The sequence below is a fragment of the Pseudocercospora fijiensis genome (genome assembly GCF_000340215.1).
Source record: "Pseudocercospora fijiensis CIRAD86 unplaced genomic scaffold MYCFIscaffold_8, whole genome shotgun sequence".
In the NCBI taxonomy this organism is placed as follows: Eukaryota; Fungi; Ascomycota; class Dothideomycetes; order Mycosphaerellales; family Mycosphaerellaceae; genus Pseudocercospora; species Pseudocercospora fijiensis.
In genome coordinates, this window is record NW_006921539.1 from 1,864,455 (window position 1) to 1,883,147 (window position 18,693).

General features: G+C 48.8%; 9 protein-coding genes across 9 annotated transcripts; 6 read left to right on the forward strand and 3 right to left on the reverse strand.

Moving 5' to 3' along the window:
- Window positions 1-342: 342 nt before the first annotated feature.
- On the forward strand, window positions 343-1,844 carry MYCFIDRAFT_204818 (uncharacterized protein; the record flags this gene model as incomplete). The annotated part of the gene is made up of 1 exon (XM_007931950.1): window positions 343-1,844. The coding sequence occupies one exon, from the start codon at window positions 343-345 to the stop codon at window positions 1,798-1,800; it is 1,458 nt and encodes a 485-aa protein (XP_007930141.1). The 3' UTR covers window positions 1,801-1,844.
- Window positions 1,845-6,094: 4,250 nt separating this feature from the next.
- Window positions 6,095-7,126, forward strand: MYCFIDRAFT_63935 (uncharacterized protein; the record flags this gene model as incomplete). Its single annotated transcript, XM_007931593.1, has 3 exons — window positions 6,095-6,558; window positions 6,649-6,799; window positions 6,869-7,126. The coding sequence occupies 3 exons, from the start codon at window positions 6,095-6,097 to the stop codon at window positions 7,124-7,126; spliced, it is 873 nt and encodes a 290-aa protein (XP_007929784.1).
- A 491-nt stretch (window positions 7,127-7,617) lies between these two features.
- On the forward strand, window positions 7,618-8,636 carry MYCFIDRAFT_212219 (uncharacterized protein). Its single transcript, XM_007931951.1, has one exon. The coding sequence runs from the start codon at window positions 7,639-7,641 to the stop codon at window positions 8,566-8,568; it is 930 nt and encodes a 309-aa protein (XP_007930142.1). The 5' UTR covers window positions 7,618-7,638; the 3' UTR covers window positions 8,569-8,636.
- An 844-nt stretch (window positions 8,637-9,480) lies between these two features.
- Window positions 9,481-10,604, reverse strand: MYCFIDRAFT_87344 (uncharacterized protein). Its single transcript, XM_007931952.1, has 3 exons — window positions 10,385-10,604; window positions 9,671-10,322; window positions 9,481-9,610 (listed from the first exon to the last, which is right to left on the reverse strand). Exons 1-3 carry the CDS (start codon window positions 10,525-10,527, stop codon window positions 9,599-9,601), a joined length of 807 nt encoding a protein of 268 aa, XP_007930143.1. The 5' UTR covers window positions 10,528-10,604; the 3' UTR covers window positions 9,481-9,598.
- Window positions 10,605-11,834: 1,230 nt separating this feature from the next.
- Window positions 11,835-12,471, reverse strand: MYCFIDRAFT_34933 (uncharacterized protein; the record flags this gene model as incomplete). Its single annotated transcript, XM_007931471.1, has 3 exons — window positions 11,835-11,949; window positions 12,002-12,146; window positions 12,234-12,471. 3 exons carry the CDS (start codon window positions 12,469-12,471, stop codon window positions 11,835-11,837), a joined length of 498 nt encoding a protein of 165 aa, XP_007929662.1.
- A 327-nt stretch (window positions 12,472-12,798) lies between these two features.
- On the forward strand, window positions 12,799-14,893 carry MYCFIDRAFT_156727 (uncharacterized protein; the record flags this gene model as incomplete). Its single annotated transcript, XM_007931954.1, has 1 exon — window positions 12,799-14,893. The coding sequence occupies one exon, from the start codon at window positions 12,799-12,801 to the stop codon at window positions 14,440-14,442; it is 1,644 nt and encodes a 547-aa protein (XP_007930145.1). The 3' UTR covers window positions 14,443-14,893.
- MYCFIDRAFT_208786 (uncharacterized protein) lies at window positions 14,144-14,873 on the forward strand (the record flags this gene model as incomplete). The annotated part of the gene is made up of 3 exons (XM_007931955.1): window positions 14,144-14,522; window positions 14,551-14,636; window positions 14,671-14,873. Exons 1-3 carry the CDS (start codon window positions 14,482-14,484, stop codon window positions 14,871-14,873), a joined length of 330 nt encoding a protein of 109 aa, XP_007930146.1. The 5' UTR covers window positions 14,144-14,481.
- Window positions 14,894-15,149: 256 nt separating the features above from the next.
- On the reverse strand, window positions 15,150-15,833 carry MYCFIDRAFT_79493 (uncharacterized protein; the record flags this gene model as incomplete). The annotated part of the gene is made up of 2 exons (XM_007931956.1): window positions 15,150-15,525; window positions 15,586-15,833. 2 exons carry the CDS (start codon window positions 15,831-15,833, stop codon window positions 15,150-15,152), a joined length of 624 nt encoding a protein of 207 aa, XP_007930147.1.
- Window positions 15,834-16,903: 1,070 nt separating this feature from the next.
- MYCFIDRAFT_35070 (uncharacterized protein) lies at window positions 16,904-18,559 on the forward strand (the record flags this gene model as incomplete). Its single annotated transcript, XM_007931483.1, has 1 exon — window positions 16,904-18,559. The coding sequence occupies one exon, from the start codon at window positions 16,904-16,906 to the stop codon at window positions 18,557-18,559; it is 1,656 nt and encodes a 551-aa protein (XP_007929674.1).
- Between the last annotated feature and the right edge of the window lie 134 nt (window positions 18,560-18,693).

An 18,693-nucleotide genomic window follows, 5' to 3' on the forward strand; every position in this document is an offset into this window, starting at 1 on the left:
TCGGGCCGAGACGTATCAATGTTGTCGCGTGGTCATATGTGTATTCACTTGCTAACGTTATCGGCTATGTGCACGACGTTGCACTGCGTCCTCGCAGATTGGCCTCTTGGCACAAACTGGCGTCTTGGCACCAGCTAGCCAGGGTGCAGATAGAGGCCATAGGCGAATCGCCGGCCGGGCAACTCAAAGTGGTAGCAATAGGCATCTGGTGGCGGAAAAAGGGTGGTTGTCAACGAATGGAACACGCCCTGCTTGGTAGTTCTGACTGTGAGGTGGTGTTCATGCGGTATTGCGTGGCGAAAAGCTTTTCGACTTGCCTAGGTACACATCGTTGTCTATACCATGGCACCGCATGCTGCAGAAAGTCCGACCTTCCAAGCCAAACTCCCGGATAGGACATCTGTCGCCCGAGAGAATGGACACCGATCGCTGCCGATATCAGAGCCGTGTCTATCATATTGGCACAGAACGACTAGGGCGTTTGAGCACTTGCACGAGAACGAACATCAACCCGCCCCTGCAGCGGTCAAGTACCTCATTATTGGGTCTGGACTCTCGGGCTTGGTAACAGCTTGGTCATTGGAAGAAAACGGCGTTGAGGCACAGGATATTGCAATCCTCGAGGCACGGGAAGCAATTTCTGGGGCGTCTGGTCGAAATGCCGGACACGTTCGCCCAGATGCTTTCCGTGGATTTGCCGCCTACGCTCGTATCCACGGACCCGAGCAAGCCAGGAAAATTATCGAGAATGAGAAGCTCGTCTTTGAAAGGGTCGCCGCTTTCGTGAAGAAGCACCAAGTCCCTTGCGACTTCAATCCGACGACAACGTTTGATGTCTGTTTGACAGCTGAATTTGCGGAGTACGAAAAGCAAAGCTTTGAGGCATACCAAGCTGCTGGAGGGGACGTCTCGCACGTCAATTCCTTCGATGGCGAGGAGGCGAAAGTTAGAACTGGAGTGAGAGATGCCGTTGCTGCGTATGAATGGCCAGCGGGAAGCTCTCATCCTGCTAAGCTTGGTCAATTCCTTTTGAGCGGCCTCATTGCCAAGGGCGTTCGATTATATACGCATTGTCCTGCCACAGCGGTGACCAGTCACAGCCCTAATGGCGAGAACGACTCCAATCGATGGGATGTGCAGACTCCACGAGGAGTGGTTGCAGCCGAGAACGTCGTGCATTGTACCAACGCGTACTCCGCATACCTTTTGCCTGAGCTCGAATCATTCGTTACACCAAATCGTGCTCAGGCCCATTCTTTTGTGCCATCGTATTCATTGTCAGGCTCAAGGGCACTGAAGAGCACGGCATCGCTGAGGTATGATCTCAAGCATTTCTTCTCTTTCATTCAGCGCAAAGGCGATGGGACTGTGGTCTTCGGCGTCTCAAGAGAGAACCCAGAATGGAGCCAGGAAACCAAGAACTCCATCATTACGTTTGATGATTCCAGCTACAACGAGGAGGTCGCGGCCACAGCAGCTCGTACTTTCAAGAAACTCTTTCCAGAGGACAGTGTCAGGACATCCAGACACGGGGAAGGTGCTGAGCATTGTTGGACCGGCATTATAGCGATGACTCCAGACTCAGTTCCTATGGTTGGCGCGATAGAAGGTAAAGAAGGGCAGTGGATCAACGCGGGCCATAACGGGCATGGAATGGCGAGAATATTCAGCTGTTCTCCAGGGCTTGCGAAGATGATTCTTGGCGAGCGATGGTCAGCGACGGGACTCCCCGAGTGCTTTCAGTATAGCAAGGCCAGGATTGAACGAGCCGCAAAGCAGAACATCAAAGGTGTTTGGTAGAGCAGTGGTGTTGCGGTAGAGAAGATGCGAACGCGTTTCAGGAGTTCACCGCTGAGCACGGACCCGATGTTGTTGTCAGCTATCACGGGTGCCTTCAACTCCATGAACTTCAATGTTTCCTTATGCTTTATCCCCGACCTTTCGACAATTGATTCCCTAATACGGACACCCTAATATGGTCTTTAACTACGGTTTTCTCGGTATACTGTATTTTGCGTTAAGGTTGAGAATGCTAAGACATCGCATTTTTCGAGACGTATACTAGAAGATAAATAAAAGATAAACAAAAGATAAACAAAAGATAAACAAAAGATAAACAAAAGATAAACAAAAGATAAACAAAGAAGATATATAAAGGATATAGAAAAGATATAGAAAAGATATATAAAAGATATATAAAAATATATAAAAATATATAAAAATATATAAAAGATATATAAAAGATATATAAAAGATATATAAAAGATATATAAAAGATATATAAAAGATATATAAAAGATATATAAAAGATATATAAAGATATATAAAAGATATATAAAAGATATATAAAAGATATATAAAAGATATACAAAAGCTACATAAAAGATATATATAAAAGACATACTATCTTTTGCCTAAAACCTGTTAGTAAGTGCGGGGAGAACCCTACACCTCCGAGAGAGGAACCACACCGCTATTTTGGTGGTTTTTGAATTATTTGTTCTCTCTCTTACGCCTAGAGTCCTCTAATATTCGTGTCGTCGGTTTCCGAGTAGTATAGACTAATTTAAGGTGTTGTTATCGTTACTACAGCTGTCCGCTAAGCCCGCTATAGTGAAGAGCGCTCGTATAAACCTAGACTAGCAAGGCCAGCTAATAAACCTGTTTACTAAAGGGTAGTCTGCTAAGTAGGTTTATGCCTTTGCTAAGTTGCTAATAACTATTAGATCTATGTATAGATATTAAGAGAAATATCGCATCTTCGGAGCGTTATATACTAAGCAAACTAGCGGACTAAAGCGTAGTAATAAGGCACTTCTTCTATAAGAAGAACGTAACTTCTTATATAGATATCTCGAAGACCGTCCGGACGCCTATCTTATAGAAATAATACAAGCTCTTATAGACGAGTTTCTACGGCTTCGACCGATAAAGGACGGCGGTAAGGGCGTTTAGGTAAAGGTGCCTACGTTATCGAAGATCTTGAAGCAGGAGATAGGTCTTACTCGTAAGAGGGTTAAACGCGAAGCGAAGGAGCGCAATCCGTTCTTGCGTGCGCTATAGACGATTAGGTGCGCTAAATAGCCGGTAGATCGACTCGTATTTATCGATAAGACGGCCTATAATTAGAAGACTAGTTAGTAGAAGTATAGCTAGTTAGTAAGAGGGTTAACTTGCGTTAATGTTGCCTATATAAAGCGAGAAGTTAGATAGTTAGTTTTGCCTGCCTTTACGCTATACGGCTACTTGCCTTATACCTACGTATTCTAAGGCTCTATTAACTCGGACCGCTTTTATCTCTAGTTAACGGAGCAAGTCCTTCCTTGCCTTAAAAATAGACCGCCGATAATCTTTATAATAGATAATGCTAGTATCTACTATAGAGCGAGGGTTAAACAGGCGATACTAGATGCCGGGCATTATCTCGAATTCTTGCCTCCGTATTCGCCGGATTTGAACCCGATCGAGGGCAGCTTCAATCTACTAAAGAAAGTTATTAAAAAATACCGAGATAACCTTCTAAGGTTTGTCGGCTTCTAGGACTACTTGCTTTAATACCTATATAAGTATAGAGGTCGTAGATCGAAGGCGTTGTTTAGATATACTAGATATAACGTTAATAGTATCGATATTCCGTACGATCTAGCCGAATTCGAACACACCGCCGGCGCGGCCTAGAATATAATAGCGCTAGACCCGGAAGAGTCCTAATAGATAGAATAGGCTTAGAATACCTTACCGTCGATAATTAACGACTTATCGGAAGTGTATTGTAATAGTAAGGGTATGTTTAAGGAAGATAACGAGGAAGATAGCGAACAAGAGGTAGACTTCGAAGATTTCGAGTAATATAACTAGTCGCTACTAGCGCGCGGAAAGCTCCGAGTTAGAGATTCGAATAAATGTATTCGAACGCTAGCTTTGCCTATCGCTCTCTATGTTCTATAACTAACGCATTTAATTGACTATTCTATATAGGGGCTAAATAAGTGTTATTACCGCAAGAATCTCCCGCTTATTACAAGTTTATATATATTGTAGATATGCAAAGATCGATGCCTAAAGAAAGCCCGGATTCTTAGAATTTCTCTCCTTCCTCCGCCGCGGCTGCTTCCGCCGCTATAATCTTATCCTGTTTCTTCCTTATAAACTCGACGATAGCTTTCTTTAATCTTAACCTTATACTATCTACTTTGCTAAGTGCCGCCGGCTAGTCGTCCTTTAATAAATTGCAGATAGTCTCTAGCGTCTAGCCTATACCGACGAAATAGGCGATATAAGGCTGTAAATAGTCGTAATCCTAGAATTCGCGCTATAAGGCAACCTAGTCGAAGAATTCTACCGTTAGCTTCTCGCACTGCACGATATTCCGCAGCAGTATAACATTACGTAGACTAGTCTTTACAAGAGCCCGAGTAGGTGTCTTACTTAGCGTGCTAGGTATAATACTACTACCGCGCAATTTACTGTCTAGAATACGACCGAAGTCCTTACCGAAGTTGTTATAAATAATAGGCTGACTTCTAGTAGTAGGAACAGCTTTATATAGCGAGTCGGACTTACTGCTTCGGCGGCCTCGTATTTTTCGAGCCTTACCCTTCTAAAACTCTAACTAGATCTTCCTCTTAATTACTATTATCTCTAGACGCACCGGCATCCTATTCTCGAGCTTATTAGTCACTAGATCTCGTTTCTACTCGCTAGAAGCGATAGCCTTATAGCCCTCAATTATAGTAGCGTTAAAGAACGGAAAGTAGTTCTTACTATAGTCCTTTAGTGCTTTGTTACGCTAGCAAGTATGCTTACTAGCCTTATAATAATTTAGACAGTCTTTATAGCTATAAAGAAGGTCTCTTAGAATATAATAGTCCTACCGGTTCTATACCTCTAATTTAGCTGTTACAACGCCGGCGTTAGCAAGCTAAATTAAGGTTAGATTAGAAGCCGGTTTACCTAACTTCTTAACACCTAAAGGTCTAGCTACTACTAGTTTAGGCTTCGTTAAGAAGTCGATATTAATAAAGATATTCTTCCGCGAGGCAAGCGCTAATCCTTTACTACAATCTAGAGCATCGCTATAGACCTTATCGCTATTAATATTATCTCTAGCTTAATGCTAATCGCTAGTAAAAGCCAACTTCTAACCGTCCGCTTTAGTACGAATAACGACTTAATTAAATGCCGCTAAGCCGTTTAACTTCGCTATCTTCGCTACTTACGCATATCCGTTCTAAGCCTCTTGTTTATTCGCTAATAAGAACTTTATACCCTTCGTTGCTATCGTCCGCGCCGTACCCTTCTTCGTTGTATTAAACACCGTCTACTGTCCTTTATAATAGAAGGTCTCGTCCGAGAAAGAGCTAGGTTAAGTAATAGGAACGTTGCCTATAGCGAGAGCGGCTTAGCTGCTAGTAGTAGTAGCCGCCTCCTACGCGGTATTAAAAGAGGAGGAAATAGAGGTCGTAGCGGAGGAAGAAACAGCCGATTTTAGTAGTTCTATACCGCTAGTCTCCTCTACCGGCGCCGCTACGGTCTCCTTATTCGGTAGATCCGAGGGATTAACGATTAGGTCGGCAGTCGCTTTGCTCTTCTTGCCGCCGGAAGACCTACTCTTCGAGCTACCCTTTACTTACTAAGCCGTATTAGCATTCCTTCTTATTATTAGCGGCGGACTAATAGTCTTCTCGAGAGTGCGGATCACCTTCTTCTTTAGCGTAGAGTTATTTACCTCGTCGTCTAATCGCACTAGCGGCTTACTAGTATTCGTACGTGTCTCTCTTAGCGGCATTATTGTAGTAATAGCACTTAGAAACGGTTAGAATACGCGTACGGGGCTCGAGCATACGATTATCCTCTATTCGACGACGACAATTAGGAAGAAACACGATAAAAACCACGTAAAAGTGCCCCTATTGCCCACCCCTATACGGCTCAAGAGAGGAGGCGGCTCTGCGGACCGTACTGACAGGTTTTGGGCAAAAGATAGTATAAAACAACCCCTCTCGGAGAGTTTCTATAAGTCGGTGAGAGGAGAACCCCAAGGAGCCCAGTCACATCTGCCCGGAACTGCTGCAGCAGGAATACCCTTCCAGATATGTTACAAATACGCACTGGATTGGCGCTGCGGCGAGCAGCAAGAAATAACGAGATCCAGTCTTCTACAGCTGGGCTTGCACTAGGATGGTCTCAAGCAAATCTGATCGTTGTACCTTCCCAGTATGCGAACGACTTCAGGCTGCTCTGCATGCGGAATCCTGTTGCATGTCCTCTACTAGCGGAGTCTGACAAAGTCGGGTCCTACGACCGCATCAAGTCTCGCGTACCCTTCTTAGAGGATGAAGACATCATGGAACACCCCTGTGATCTCCGCAAAGATGCACCAAAGTACATGGTCTACCAGGATGGCAAGCTTGTCAAAGACCATTGTCCTGATGTTGTCGAGGACTGGACTCAGGACCATGTCGGTTTCCTTCTTGGCTGCTCTTTCACCTTTGAGCGAGCTTTGACTGCCGCCGGTCTGCCACCGCGCAACATCACGGACAAGCGAAATGTACCTATGTGCGTATCCATGCTGCGCAACCGTGGATATAGATATGCCTCTGTCTCGTCCTTGAACTGGATGCTGACTTTTCTGCCCTCGTTCTCCAGGTACCGAACCAAGACACCTCTCAATCCATCTGGCATTTTCACGAACGGCACTTATGTTGTATCGATGCGAGCATACAAGGAGAGCGAGATAGATAAAGTCCGAGAAATCACGAGAAATTACGCTTTGATGCACGGAGAGCCTATTGATTGGGTGAGTGGGCAATGTTGAGTCCGCAGCTATCATGAGCGAGCACACTGATGGGCATACTTCAATCTGCAGGGCTGGGATGCTATTCAACGTCTCGGCATAGCCGATGTGACCACGCCGGAATGGGGTGACAGTCCTCTGTCTAGCGACGGCAGATCTTTCAGCGAAGTCAAAGGCTCTTCGGACGATGTGCCTGTGTTCTGGGGCTGTGGCGTAACTCCTCAAGACGCAGTCTTGAAGGCAAAGCTTGCCGGGACATTTATCGCCCATGCTCCTGGACACATGATTGGCCTCGACTTTAGAGACTCAGATGTTGCAAGGATAAGCTGATCTGCACACCACTGACACCAGATGCTCCGTAGAGCAAACAAACTTCACAGGCTCCCTTCGAAGGTCGGCCTTTGACCTCCTCTTTCACAAGCATTGTCATCAACCGATATGCACGCTTCCCACAATATCACAATCGTGATTTGTCTCGGCATGCTGTGCTCCAACCCTCCGGCAGACGAATAGTATCTGAACGGGAGTTCAGGGTTCTCCGCAGTCATTGAGCGCGTCCTTAACATGCGAAATTATCATGTGCAAGACGGAACCTCTATTATCCTCAAATCGAATCGTGCAGAAAGCGGAGGTGTGCCCGTACCATACTACAAACCAGGGCCTGCAGCATCGGGAGGATGATCCGCGATGCTGGAAACTTTCTACTATGATGCGAGGCCGCATGAGCGGCACGCTGACCTAGCCGTACTAGACGAAGATACTGATATAGACGGGGCCGATACCACATCTCACTTGACGTCTTTTGCCGTTGCCAAGACCAGCAGCCTACAGTTCTATGTAGAATGGCTGAAGAGCAACTTTCGATTGCAATCTTTGGAGCCACAGGCACGCTTGGAAGTTCGATTGTCAACGCCTTTATAGAACCGCATGTTCGAAAGTGTTTTGCACGCTTGACTGCCTATTCACGAGATGAGCACAAGCTCGAACGATGGCGGACAGCAGCGGGAATATCACTACGCAGATACTCACTTGGAAACATTCAAGACAGCGTTGCCGACATCGACATCATCATCAACGCTGTCGATACTTCAGACACACACTTTCACTCTGCCCTAATCAAGGCAATGGCCACAATGAGAAGCACAAAAGTCTACTTCCCTTCAGAGTTCTGCATAGATGGTAGCACTCTCGACTTCCGCCACGGCTCCTTCGAACGTCGTAAAAGCCTCGGCCAGTTGGCTAGAAACTCTCTGCACAACACCAAAGTCTGCCAAGTATTCCCTGGCATCTTCTTGGAGGACGTTCTTGGCCCATGGCTCGAGCTAATAGAGGTCACCTCAACCACCGAGACAAGATTCATTTCCGTCGGAAGCCGACACACCCCGATCTCATGCACATCAGTTATTGACATAGGACGAAGTGTTGTTCAACTCTGCCTCCTGCCTCCATCTCAAATTCCTGACATCATTCACCTCGCTGGGACCACGAATTCAATAGCTCAAATGGCAGAGACGATTGGCAGGGAACGTGGAGATCAGATGAAGGTCGTGGAATTGTCGCTATCGGACTATAAAGCCAGCGTCCTAGTTAGCAATCCTAGCAACGAGGCCGAATACCTCAAGTTTGTGATTGGAGAGGGAAAAGTAAACCATGGCAAAGGTGGTCTATGGAATGGCAACGAACTTGTCAATCCGCGGGAGAGCAGGTGGAAGTGGAAGACCTTTGAGGAATTCGTGAAGGAAAGTGATGGGACGCCGTGGAAGGGCAAATGAGAAGGCAGAAGTGCTCATGCTCAGTAAGCTGTAGACACATCGCGATAGAATAAATATCCAACAACAACAACCAAATGTTTAATACTCATAAGCAGTCCTGCTGCCTGCGAGGCATTTCAAGCCTTGAGGCTACTAGCTATCCCTTATGAAAACAATGGTAAATGCACCTCGACTCAGGCCAGAAGCCATCTCCTCATTCACCTCACAGTGGCCTCAAGCTCGAGCGAAAGGACGCAGCACATCAGCCGGCGCACATCAATCCACGATTGCCGAATGCAAGCTATTCAATGCATTTAAAACACGCACAAACTACCTTCGTTTGCAGAACGATCGCCCTTAGCTCAACGACTCGAAGAATCTAAACCACGAACCCTATCAACCTTCTTCCGGTTGATGGTATCATGTTCATTCATCAGCATGAATGAAGATCGCACGCCGTGCTATTGGGCTAAGAAGGATCGTCGAGCTTCAAGTCTATTTGCATTCAAAATATACCTTTTCTGCTAGCGAGAAGACTTCCACGCTTCTAGGAGTTATACCAAGATCTCTCGGTCACGAACCTAAGTACCTAGTAGCTCATGTACAATCTGTGCTGTGCTGTAGCAGCCGTGTTATAAAGGAGAGCGCTCAAGGGAAAGGGACAGCTCTGCACCTGGGCCGTTGGCACCAATGCTAAGACTATGCACGTCGCATCTGATCTGACACAAACTAAAGGAATCTTAAGTGTGAGCGTGGCTCAGTGAGGTGAGGTCCTGTTCACCTCGCACCAAACGATCTCCACAACACCAAGTTGATGAGATATACCCTAACGCCTTAGGACATCAGGTTTGCCCGAGGGCAAGCATTCCGTTGCTCCCTCCCAAGTCCGAGTAAATGCTATCATGGCAGGAACAGGGAGACCGCGGCGGATATCGAGGAAGAACAAATATTTGTATTATACATAAGCTCCAGATTTCAATACAGCAAGCCCTTGAGTGCCAAACTCTCGCTACTACAGATGTGATGCATAAATGCTTCCAGATCGCATCGATCAGAGAATTGTCTAGAAAACAAGCAAGTTAGTCAATTAGCATGGTCCTTGCCGTCAATGCGCAAGACTTACCCTCTGCCTCTTCCTTCCTGGCGCACCAGCGCTGCTGGCATCCTGTCGCTGAGATCGCTTCTCTTGTGCATCAAGCACCAAGCTAAGCACATCGTAACCGAATTGTGGGAACTCGAGACACATTCTCTTGAACTCGTGCTCTGCTTCGTGACGTAGAACATGGGATCTGGTTGCCCAGAATGCCGCGACTGGCTTTCTGATGCTCTCATCGTCTGGACTGGTCTCCTTGTACACAAAGCGCGCATATGCAATCTCGCCTTTGGCAGTGGATTGCGTGAGATGAATCTTCTTGTGTGCAAGCGCTGCCAGCTGAGGTAGGCCAAACTTCTGCGCGAGAGTATAGACACGAGCGTGACGCAGAAGACCAACACCGTCATTGTCTGGCGAAGGAACTGTTGCATCGAATTCGAGATTTGTGTTGCCCGACAAGGCTGGGAAGTAGTCTGATTTGTAGAGGTATTCGAGCACGGAGGCAGTCGCACCCTCGTCATCATTCTGCAGCTCAATGCGCCTGCGTGCAGCGCCGCTTGAGAACCGTGCGCACGCTTCCTGGAAGAAGGGTGATTGGGTGAGCATCAGCTCGTGAGCGTATAACGTGGTGGTCTCGCCGGCATTGCCAACGACGAGCTCGACGATAGGAGATCGAAGGTAGCTTTGAGCATAGCGTGTTAGTCTTGCGCGTTCATAGAATGTCGCATATGCGATTGAACCCACTCAAGGAAACTGGTGCGGGTAGGCACGGTCGGCTCGATGTCTTCAAGACCAGCCGGCGCAGTGTCGTCTACCACCGTCTCCACTCCCTCTGGCTCGCCCATGGTCTCGTCGGCGCCAACATCCATGTTCTCGTTGTCTGCCATTTTGCGCTGAGCTCAATTGCGGTCCTCTCGGCGGTGTCGGCGATGGTGGGTAATGGGCAATGGGTAATGGGTGATGGGTGATGGGTGATGGGTGATGGGTGATGGGTGATGGGTGATGTTGGTGATGGGAGTGGCAGTCGGAGGAGGCTGGAGAGCTCTTGCCAATAATGTTCGGAGGAGAGGCTGGGAGCCTTGGCGTCAGGAACAGGCATAGCTCCCTCACTCCCGCTCCCGCTCCATGTGCCCACTGCCCAGGTGAGCGACTCGATCGTCAGCAGCTTCTCACTTCTTCATCACTTTCGTCGGCGAGCTATGATCGATTTATACAACAGATGTCTACATTATTGCGTGCCTAAATTTCTGACTCCACGCGCCGGCCACCTGATCTCCTCCCACCCAGCACCACACCAACGCTCAGCTCAACAAGTAAAGCTAATTGGGTTTGATCATCTGCATGCCACGTATCAAGTACATACCTTGTATCCTTGTCGGGAGCGTGTCTGCAAAGGTGGCAGGGGCTGATAGAATTGACCACGGAAGGATATTTTGGCTGCGACATTGTCGCGCTCTCATGATTTCCTAGAGATAGCCTCCTGTTACTGAAACGCTGGACATTAGTAGAGGCGAGAAGGCTTCAGCATAGCATCTCGCAATTTCTGGCTGCGATGCACGAGTCGCCTAACCCGACACACTCCATCCAGCTGCCACAGCTGCATGCAAATCATCTCAATGCGCGCTTACCATGTCTGAGGGTAGATCGAATCTTCCGACATACCAAGCAATACTCGAGCGAGGCTTACCCGTTATGTCTGGCTTGGAGGTGGCAGGACTCGTGCTACAGCACTGATAGAAGAGATCGAAAGTCACAACAGGCCCTTGTGCCAGTTCTTGCACTCTCACGATCGCATGGCGCAGGAAAGTGCTCGAAGTCGTGTCTTGAGCCCTCGAACCGTAACAAATAGCTTCAAGAATGCTTTGGACTTCTGCAACCACGCTGATCGCATGCTTTGATTGGTTGAAGAAGCCTGGAAATGTTGGTGCGCACCACTTCATTGCGCGAGAGGCCGGTATAGACTACGGGAACGCTGTGGACTGGTGTCTTCGAGAAAGCCGAGCCGGAAGGAGGTGTAATGGAGGACAGAAGTTGCACAAAACGCAGTGCAGCCATTGGAGAACTGTCATAAGGCTGCAAGCGCTGCAGAGGACCGGAGTGATAGAAGGAGTGAAGGTTACAAAGGATGGATGCCTCCCGCAGCACAGACCGCCTGGTTTAGACTAACAAACCTGATCGACAATCAGCAGCCTCATCAATGACAAGCAGCTGACTTGGTAGCGCTCGACTCGCTAAATAACATATATCCAATCGTTGCACCAACACCCACGGCGATCATAATCCAACCATTGTAAGTCATAAACAGAAGCCTGTAGTTGTCAGCCCGTCATACAGACCAAAGCTGCCTCTAGCTGGACTTACATGATGAAGAACGAATAGAAGACCTGTACGCCATACAGAACAGCTTTGATAGTCTTGCCTTTCTTCTCCTCGGCTGCCACAGAGTTTCCTGCCAAACCTAGGAGTGAGCTTCGTTCGTTCGGGGTAGGGATGCTTCCAGATGAGTCTTTGCAAGATGTAAGTCATGTGCCTCATAAGAAGCTACAATCCCTTTCCATCCTCTACAGTGCAGCTGTACTTTTCAATCACTTACGATGTAGACCCTCTATCTTCCTTGCGTGCTGTAACTCGAATCTTCGTGACGCCTCCCGAACAGCCTCGTAGCCAGCTGTGAGAGCAATGACCGCGAGAATGGTGTAGATAAGAGACCAGACTCCAGTGACTCGCCAGCCTTCGAAGACAACACAAAGGTTCTTGGTGTTCCAGGTGAACAGCATGTTCATCGAGCACATGCTGCCCATATCGCCGTGGTCCATGCCTCCATGGTCCATACCACCGTGACCCATGCCACCATGATCCATGTGAGAGTGGGCCATCTTTGTAAGGGGGTCAAGTTTCAGATTCGATACTGAGTAAGGCGTGAGTCGATGATGGTCGTGGAATGTCGGTAAGGTAGCTTGAGTGCTGTGCTCTGTATAGGAAACGTGCTCATTGCAGAGATCAGCTGTCATTTAATCTTATCTTATCTTAGCGTTTCGGATCTCGGCAGCCGGATCCTGGCTTTGCGATGCTCTCCAAAATTTTGAGGGCCAAATCGATTTCGTCCTGTTCCTCTATCTCCCTAGCATCTGCGCACGTTTTCTGCTAGCAGAGACAAGATGACTTCTATGATCACGGCGACGGCATGGGTCCCTCGTGGACATGCTGCCGCGTTTCCGACCAAGTACAACATGGACGATGAAGAGTATGCACGAATCGCAAAATTGGCAAAATTGGAGCTTGATGAGGCGAAGGGGGATTTGGAGAAGGCAAGAGATGCGCTGAACAAAGTCAACATGGGCGATACGGAAGACGCAGACAATGGCGCAGAGAAGGAGTCGGACTCAGAAGAGAGCGGCGACGATGAGGATGGTGATAACGACATTGCTAAGGACGATGACCTCGCCGAGTACGATATGGATCACTACGACGATGAGCCTGATGTGCCTGCCGAGGACGACGGCGAGCCTGCAGGAGGGATTTTCAGTAACATAAAGTCGCTTGCATACCACGCAGACAACAGTGAAGATCCATATCTTACTTTGCCTGAGGGCGAAGTGTCAGACGATGAAGAACGAGAAGAGCTTCAGATATTGCCCACGGACAATGTGGTATTAGCAGCAAGGATAGAAGATGAAGTCGCACACCTGGAAGTATATGTCTATGAAGACGAAGCGGACAATCTCTACGTGCACCACGATGTAATGCTGCCCGCAGTGCCGCTGTGCGTTGAATGGGTTGGCACGCGAGTGGGTCAAGCAGACGCTGCAGAGGGTGGAAACTTTGCAGCAGTTGGCACTATGGACCCCGAGATTGAGCTGTGGGATCTGGACATCGTCGATTGCATGTATCCAAATGCTGTATTGGGCCAGAACTCGCAACCGCAAGCACCAGAGCCGATCACTACGAAAAAGAAAAAGAAGAGCAAGAAGTCCAACGATGCGTACCACGTCGACTCTGTTCTGTCGCTTGCTGCCAATAGGCAACATCGAAATCTACTTGCTTCTGCTTCCGCGGACAAGACAGTGAAGCTGTGGGATCTGAACACTTGCACAGCTGCTCATTCTTACGCACACCATACCGACAAAGTCTGCGCTTTAGCCTGGCATCCTTCGCAGACATCGGTGCTACTTTCCGGAAGCTACGATCGCACGATTGTTGCAGCCGACATGCGCGCGCCGGATACGAAGGTGCCTAGATGGGGTGTCGAAAGCGATGTCGAACAGCTGCGGTGGGATCCGCATGATGACAATCATTTCTATGTCAGTACTGAAAACGGTGTCTTGCACTGTTTTGATGCAAGACAACTGCCTCCAACCCCAGAGAAGAGCAAGGCCGTGTGGCGACTGCAGGCGCACGAAAAGGAGCTCTCGTCATTTTCGATCAACCCTGCTGTGCCTGGGTTCATCGCCACAGCATCTACAGATCGTACTGTCAAGCTCTGGAATGTTACCGAAAAGGGCCCAAGCATGGTAGTCTCTCGTGACTTGGAGGTGGGGAAAGTATTTTCCGCCAATTTCGCACCGGACAATGAAATTGCTTTCAGACTTGCGGTGGCGGGCAGCAAAGGTGCTGTCCAGGTTTGGGACACTAGTACGAATAAGGCCGTACGAGAAGTATTTGCTGGTCGTGTGAAGATGCCCGAAGGCGATGTGAAAGAGAGACTTGTTGGCATTGAACAGGACGATGAAGTTGAGGAGGATGAGGCAGAAGCAGAGGAGAATGGCGGCGAAGGCGGATGGGAATCAATGGACGAAGATTGAAGTGTGACACTGGAATTGAAGACTTGACTTCCGTATAGAATGTCCCGGGATCTCTGGCAAGTTGGAACCGTCGAAGCACAGTATGGACAGCAGCTTTGTGCCGCAAAGAGTTCTCACCCAACCAATCGACTGGCGATCATCTGACGCTCATTCTACAAGAGACTTCTGCACAGCGAGATTAGCATGGCTCATGAGTGCCGGAAGGCCTAGAAATAAGCGTCGATGGAGCTGAGCCAAGCCGTCCAAAACAACCGTGCCGAGACAGAGACAAGCTCTCTCGTGCAGACTGCCCCATGGCGGACATGGCAATGTTCGAAGCTTACCCAAGCCGCAAGCTGCTGGATCCGAACGGGTTGCAGCGCATTACCTCTTCAGATCGCGAGGGCTTTGGCAAGTATCACGATCAGTATCGTCATCTATGTAAACTATAATACAAAGACGGTCCGAGGAGTTTTTATTGTTCTACTTTACTCCTGTCTCCGTTCGTTCTCGTCTGTGCCTTTCACCTTTCCTCCTCAACCTCACTGACTCACAATCAATCCCTTCACTGGTCTCTATCGCATTGTACAGCATGGCATCTTCGAAGCCGATTGTCGTCTTCGTAGTAAGCCTCGCTCCTCACCATGCATAACACAGCATCCCAAATTTGCTCAGAAAGCCATGCTGTCCTCAAGAAGCTCTGCGCTGCCCAGCATCCTTCACGTATTCTATTCCTGGTCATTCGTAGCATCGAGACCCCGGGCAGCTGCTTCACCTCCTACATCGCCCTGCGCTGGCATTTCCGGGGCAAGACACACTGCGGTAGCATATTCTGTTTCATGACTGATGCTGACCTGCACTTCCTGACCTTCCGCGCTGCGCCAGAGTGCAAGAGCCTTTTGTGCAAGTTCTTCTAGTGAGGCTTTTTCGTTTCCAGGTTCGAAGGTCTTCCGATAATGCTTTCCCGCGGCATCTGCATCTGCTCGTCTATCCAGAATCACACCCACAGTAGAATTCGATCCAGGTCGGCGCAGTACCTCAATGTCTGCGAACGTGACTTTCCTGGGCTTCAAGGCTTTGATGATTGCTTCTTTCGCTGCCCATCTGCAGAGACGGTTAGGAGAAGGCGGGATGTTGCAAGAGCTGAGTACAGATAAGACATACCTTCCGGCTAAATGGTGAATGACGCTGACGGATGGCTTTCCTGTGTCATAGCCCTTGTTCTCCTTGTCATATCTCAAATCAAATTCAAGCCTTTCACGAAACGTGAGGAGATGCCTCAAGAAAGAGTGCAGTGAAGCGCCAGGTTTGGAATCTGGACGACGCTGCTTCGCGATCAGCTTTGCGATTCGTGACACCTGACATATGTCTGTGCCGACGCGAAGCTGCGAGGGAAATGGCCGAGGAGGCATGGCACTGGCACTGGCACTGGCAATGGCAATTGCTCATGTCCATTGTCTTCATTGCTCGAAGTGCTGTGCTGCTGCGAGATTTCATGCTTGTCTTGGCATCTGCCAGTTGACCAATCAAAGCCAGCGAGGCTGGTCTGTGCGAAACGCCTCTTATTAAGCAGTTTCTTTTCCACAACCACGCTCTCGAATGCAACGCCTCACTCACTGTCTTCATGTGCTATGCTTGCTCTTCCGTGCACTTGGAACGATCCCAGCGCCGGCGAAATGAGGAACCCGCACTTGGCGAACTTACACGGCGTCACCATCCCCGACCAGCCAGCCTTCACGAGATCACAATTACGAAGAAGTGGATGAAGCTAGAGGATGGCACCGAAATCACCTTTGCTTCCAACCACATTGGACACCTCATAACAGAAGAAGTCGCGTGACACGCGTAGTCAGCAGTGGGAAATACATAGATGACGGTCACTTGCCAGACTGACACCGCAAAGCAGGGCTCGGGTCTCCCTTCGTCGCATAGTTCTACCGTGCAGCTCGCCTGATGGAGCGCCGTGTCCGATCTGAGGGTCTAGGTCGACGGATGTCTGGTACTGTATCAGCCTCTCCTGGAACGCCACAGCCGATTGCGGTGGTGAGATGTGGAAAAAAGGTGAGTGCTAGCGAAGGAGGTACATGTTCGGTTGGAAGCCGAAAAGAAAGCGGTTAGATCGACACGACTCAACCAAACATATGACGCCTAGAGTCGGGCTGGGGTGGTGAATAACGTTCCGGACCAGAGCTGGAAGCCAGCTACTGTACTTGGTCGGCTACGGTAGCCACTCGTCATCCTACATAACGAGTTCAACCACAATAATGCCAAAGCATGACCGTGCTAGCCGCCCAGACCAAACGAGCATGAGCGTCCAAAGTCCCTATGTGGCTTCCTGGAAGGGATGGTGTGCTTGGGAGGCCGGCAGTCATGATCTCAAATGTCCGATTGATTGCATTGTCCTCTAATGTTGAACCAAGGCTTTCATACGGCCGTTGTATAGCAGTTTCGACTTCTTCACCAACGAATGGTGATCTTCCGTATGGCTCACACAGAGGTGCCTTCTGCATTAAGAGTCAGCTCGGACAGTCACTTAAGTGCACACGAATACAACGAGACAGAAGGTCTCACCGAAAGTCTACTCGACAACGCCGAAAAGCAAGCTCGACAGAACGATGCACAAACCCCTCTACGGCAACAGCTTGAAAGAAAGCTAGCATTCATACTTCGCCCTATAAACAGATGGTGTCGAAGAGCAGGGACTGTTCTGCCGCTGCTCAAGAGTTCGACAAGACCAAGTACTGGCAGTGAAGACATCATCACTGCTGCCGGGAAACCCAAGTCTACTGAAAGAGCCGCCACTGCGTATCTTGATGGTCTCAGAGGAGTTGCAGCTTTGTGTGTGGTGTTCACCCACGTAGAGGAATGGGCGCAGAATGACTACAATGGGAATCTTGACAGGCTCCGAAAGCCTTGGGGCTGGAAAGAGCAGCATCTCTTGGCCTGCTGGCCTATGCTTCGTTTCATTTTCACTGGAGGAGGATTTGCGGTGGCCTTGTTTTTTATCATGTCTGGTTACGTCCTGTCAAACAAGCCATACAAGCTCATCATGGCCAGGGACAGATGCGCACAGCAATCACTCTCCAATATCATCTCATCTGCAGTATTCCGCCGCTGGTTCCGGTTATTCATTCCGATCTTCGCGGTTAACTTCCTCTGGGTTTCGATCTGGTATCTACTGGGCATCCATAATACCGCCCGACCGGAGACTGATCATCTTCCACTTAAAGAGACATGGTCGGCTGAACTGATCAGACTCAGAAACGTCATGATCGAATTGTCGAGCTTCTTTGGTCCGCAAGATAGGGAAAGATTCAGGATCTATAATCCTCCTACCTGGACGATTCCAGACGAGTTCCGCGGAAGCATGGTGGTATACGTGACGATTACCTCCTTGGCACAATTCACGTCACGATCTCGTCTTTTCTGCGAGGTCATTCTCTGCACCTACCTCTGGTATCTCAAGCTGACTCCATTGGTCTTGTTTGTTATTGGCATGATAATGTGCCACATAGACGCACTCCTACGCACATCGAACTTCCCGACCCTCCCTTCCATCCGTTTCCCAGGCAAGAAGTGGTTATGGATGCTTTGGTATCTGCCTCTACTCTTGGGGATCTACCTCGGCGGCGGTTCGGAAGGCGACCAAGACCTTGCGACATGGAGACGATATCATGCTGTTGGGGCGACCCTAACCATGATCGCGGTACCAAATCTTCCCTGGTGTAAGTCGCTCTTGGAGTCAAGATTTTGCCTCTTCCTCGGGCGAATCTCCTATTCACTATATCTGACGCATCTTCCTGTACTCTGGGTCATTGGAGGCCGTATATATGCAGCCTTCGGACGATTTCGTGGCAAGCCTGAGCTCTACGGAGCATGGGCAAACCTGGTGCCGCTTCCTGCCTATGGGCCTGTCGGGATGGAGATCAATGTTGTGGTGCCAACGATATTCTTCGTTGTGCTGGCATTTGGTGTTGCTGAGCTCGCAACACGATTCATTGACGATCCGAGTGTCAAGTTCGCACAATGGCTGTATCGGAAAGGGACTACCACATTGAAGGAGGAACCCAGCCTTCTCCCGGTACAAGTCGATCTTAATGCCTACCCTGGGACTTCTCGAGTAGCTAATTCGGCGTGAAATACATCGAGCGTGATCTGGTTTGCAGCGTTCGTGTTCAGCATCTGAGATTAAATGGAGCTCCCGAGAGAAGGATTATCATAACAATGAACCTTTGATGCAATATCTTTCATAATGCTTCTTAATTTGACGCA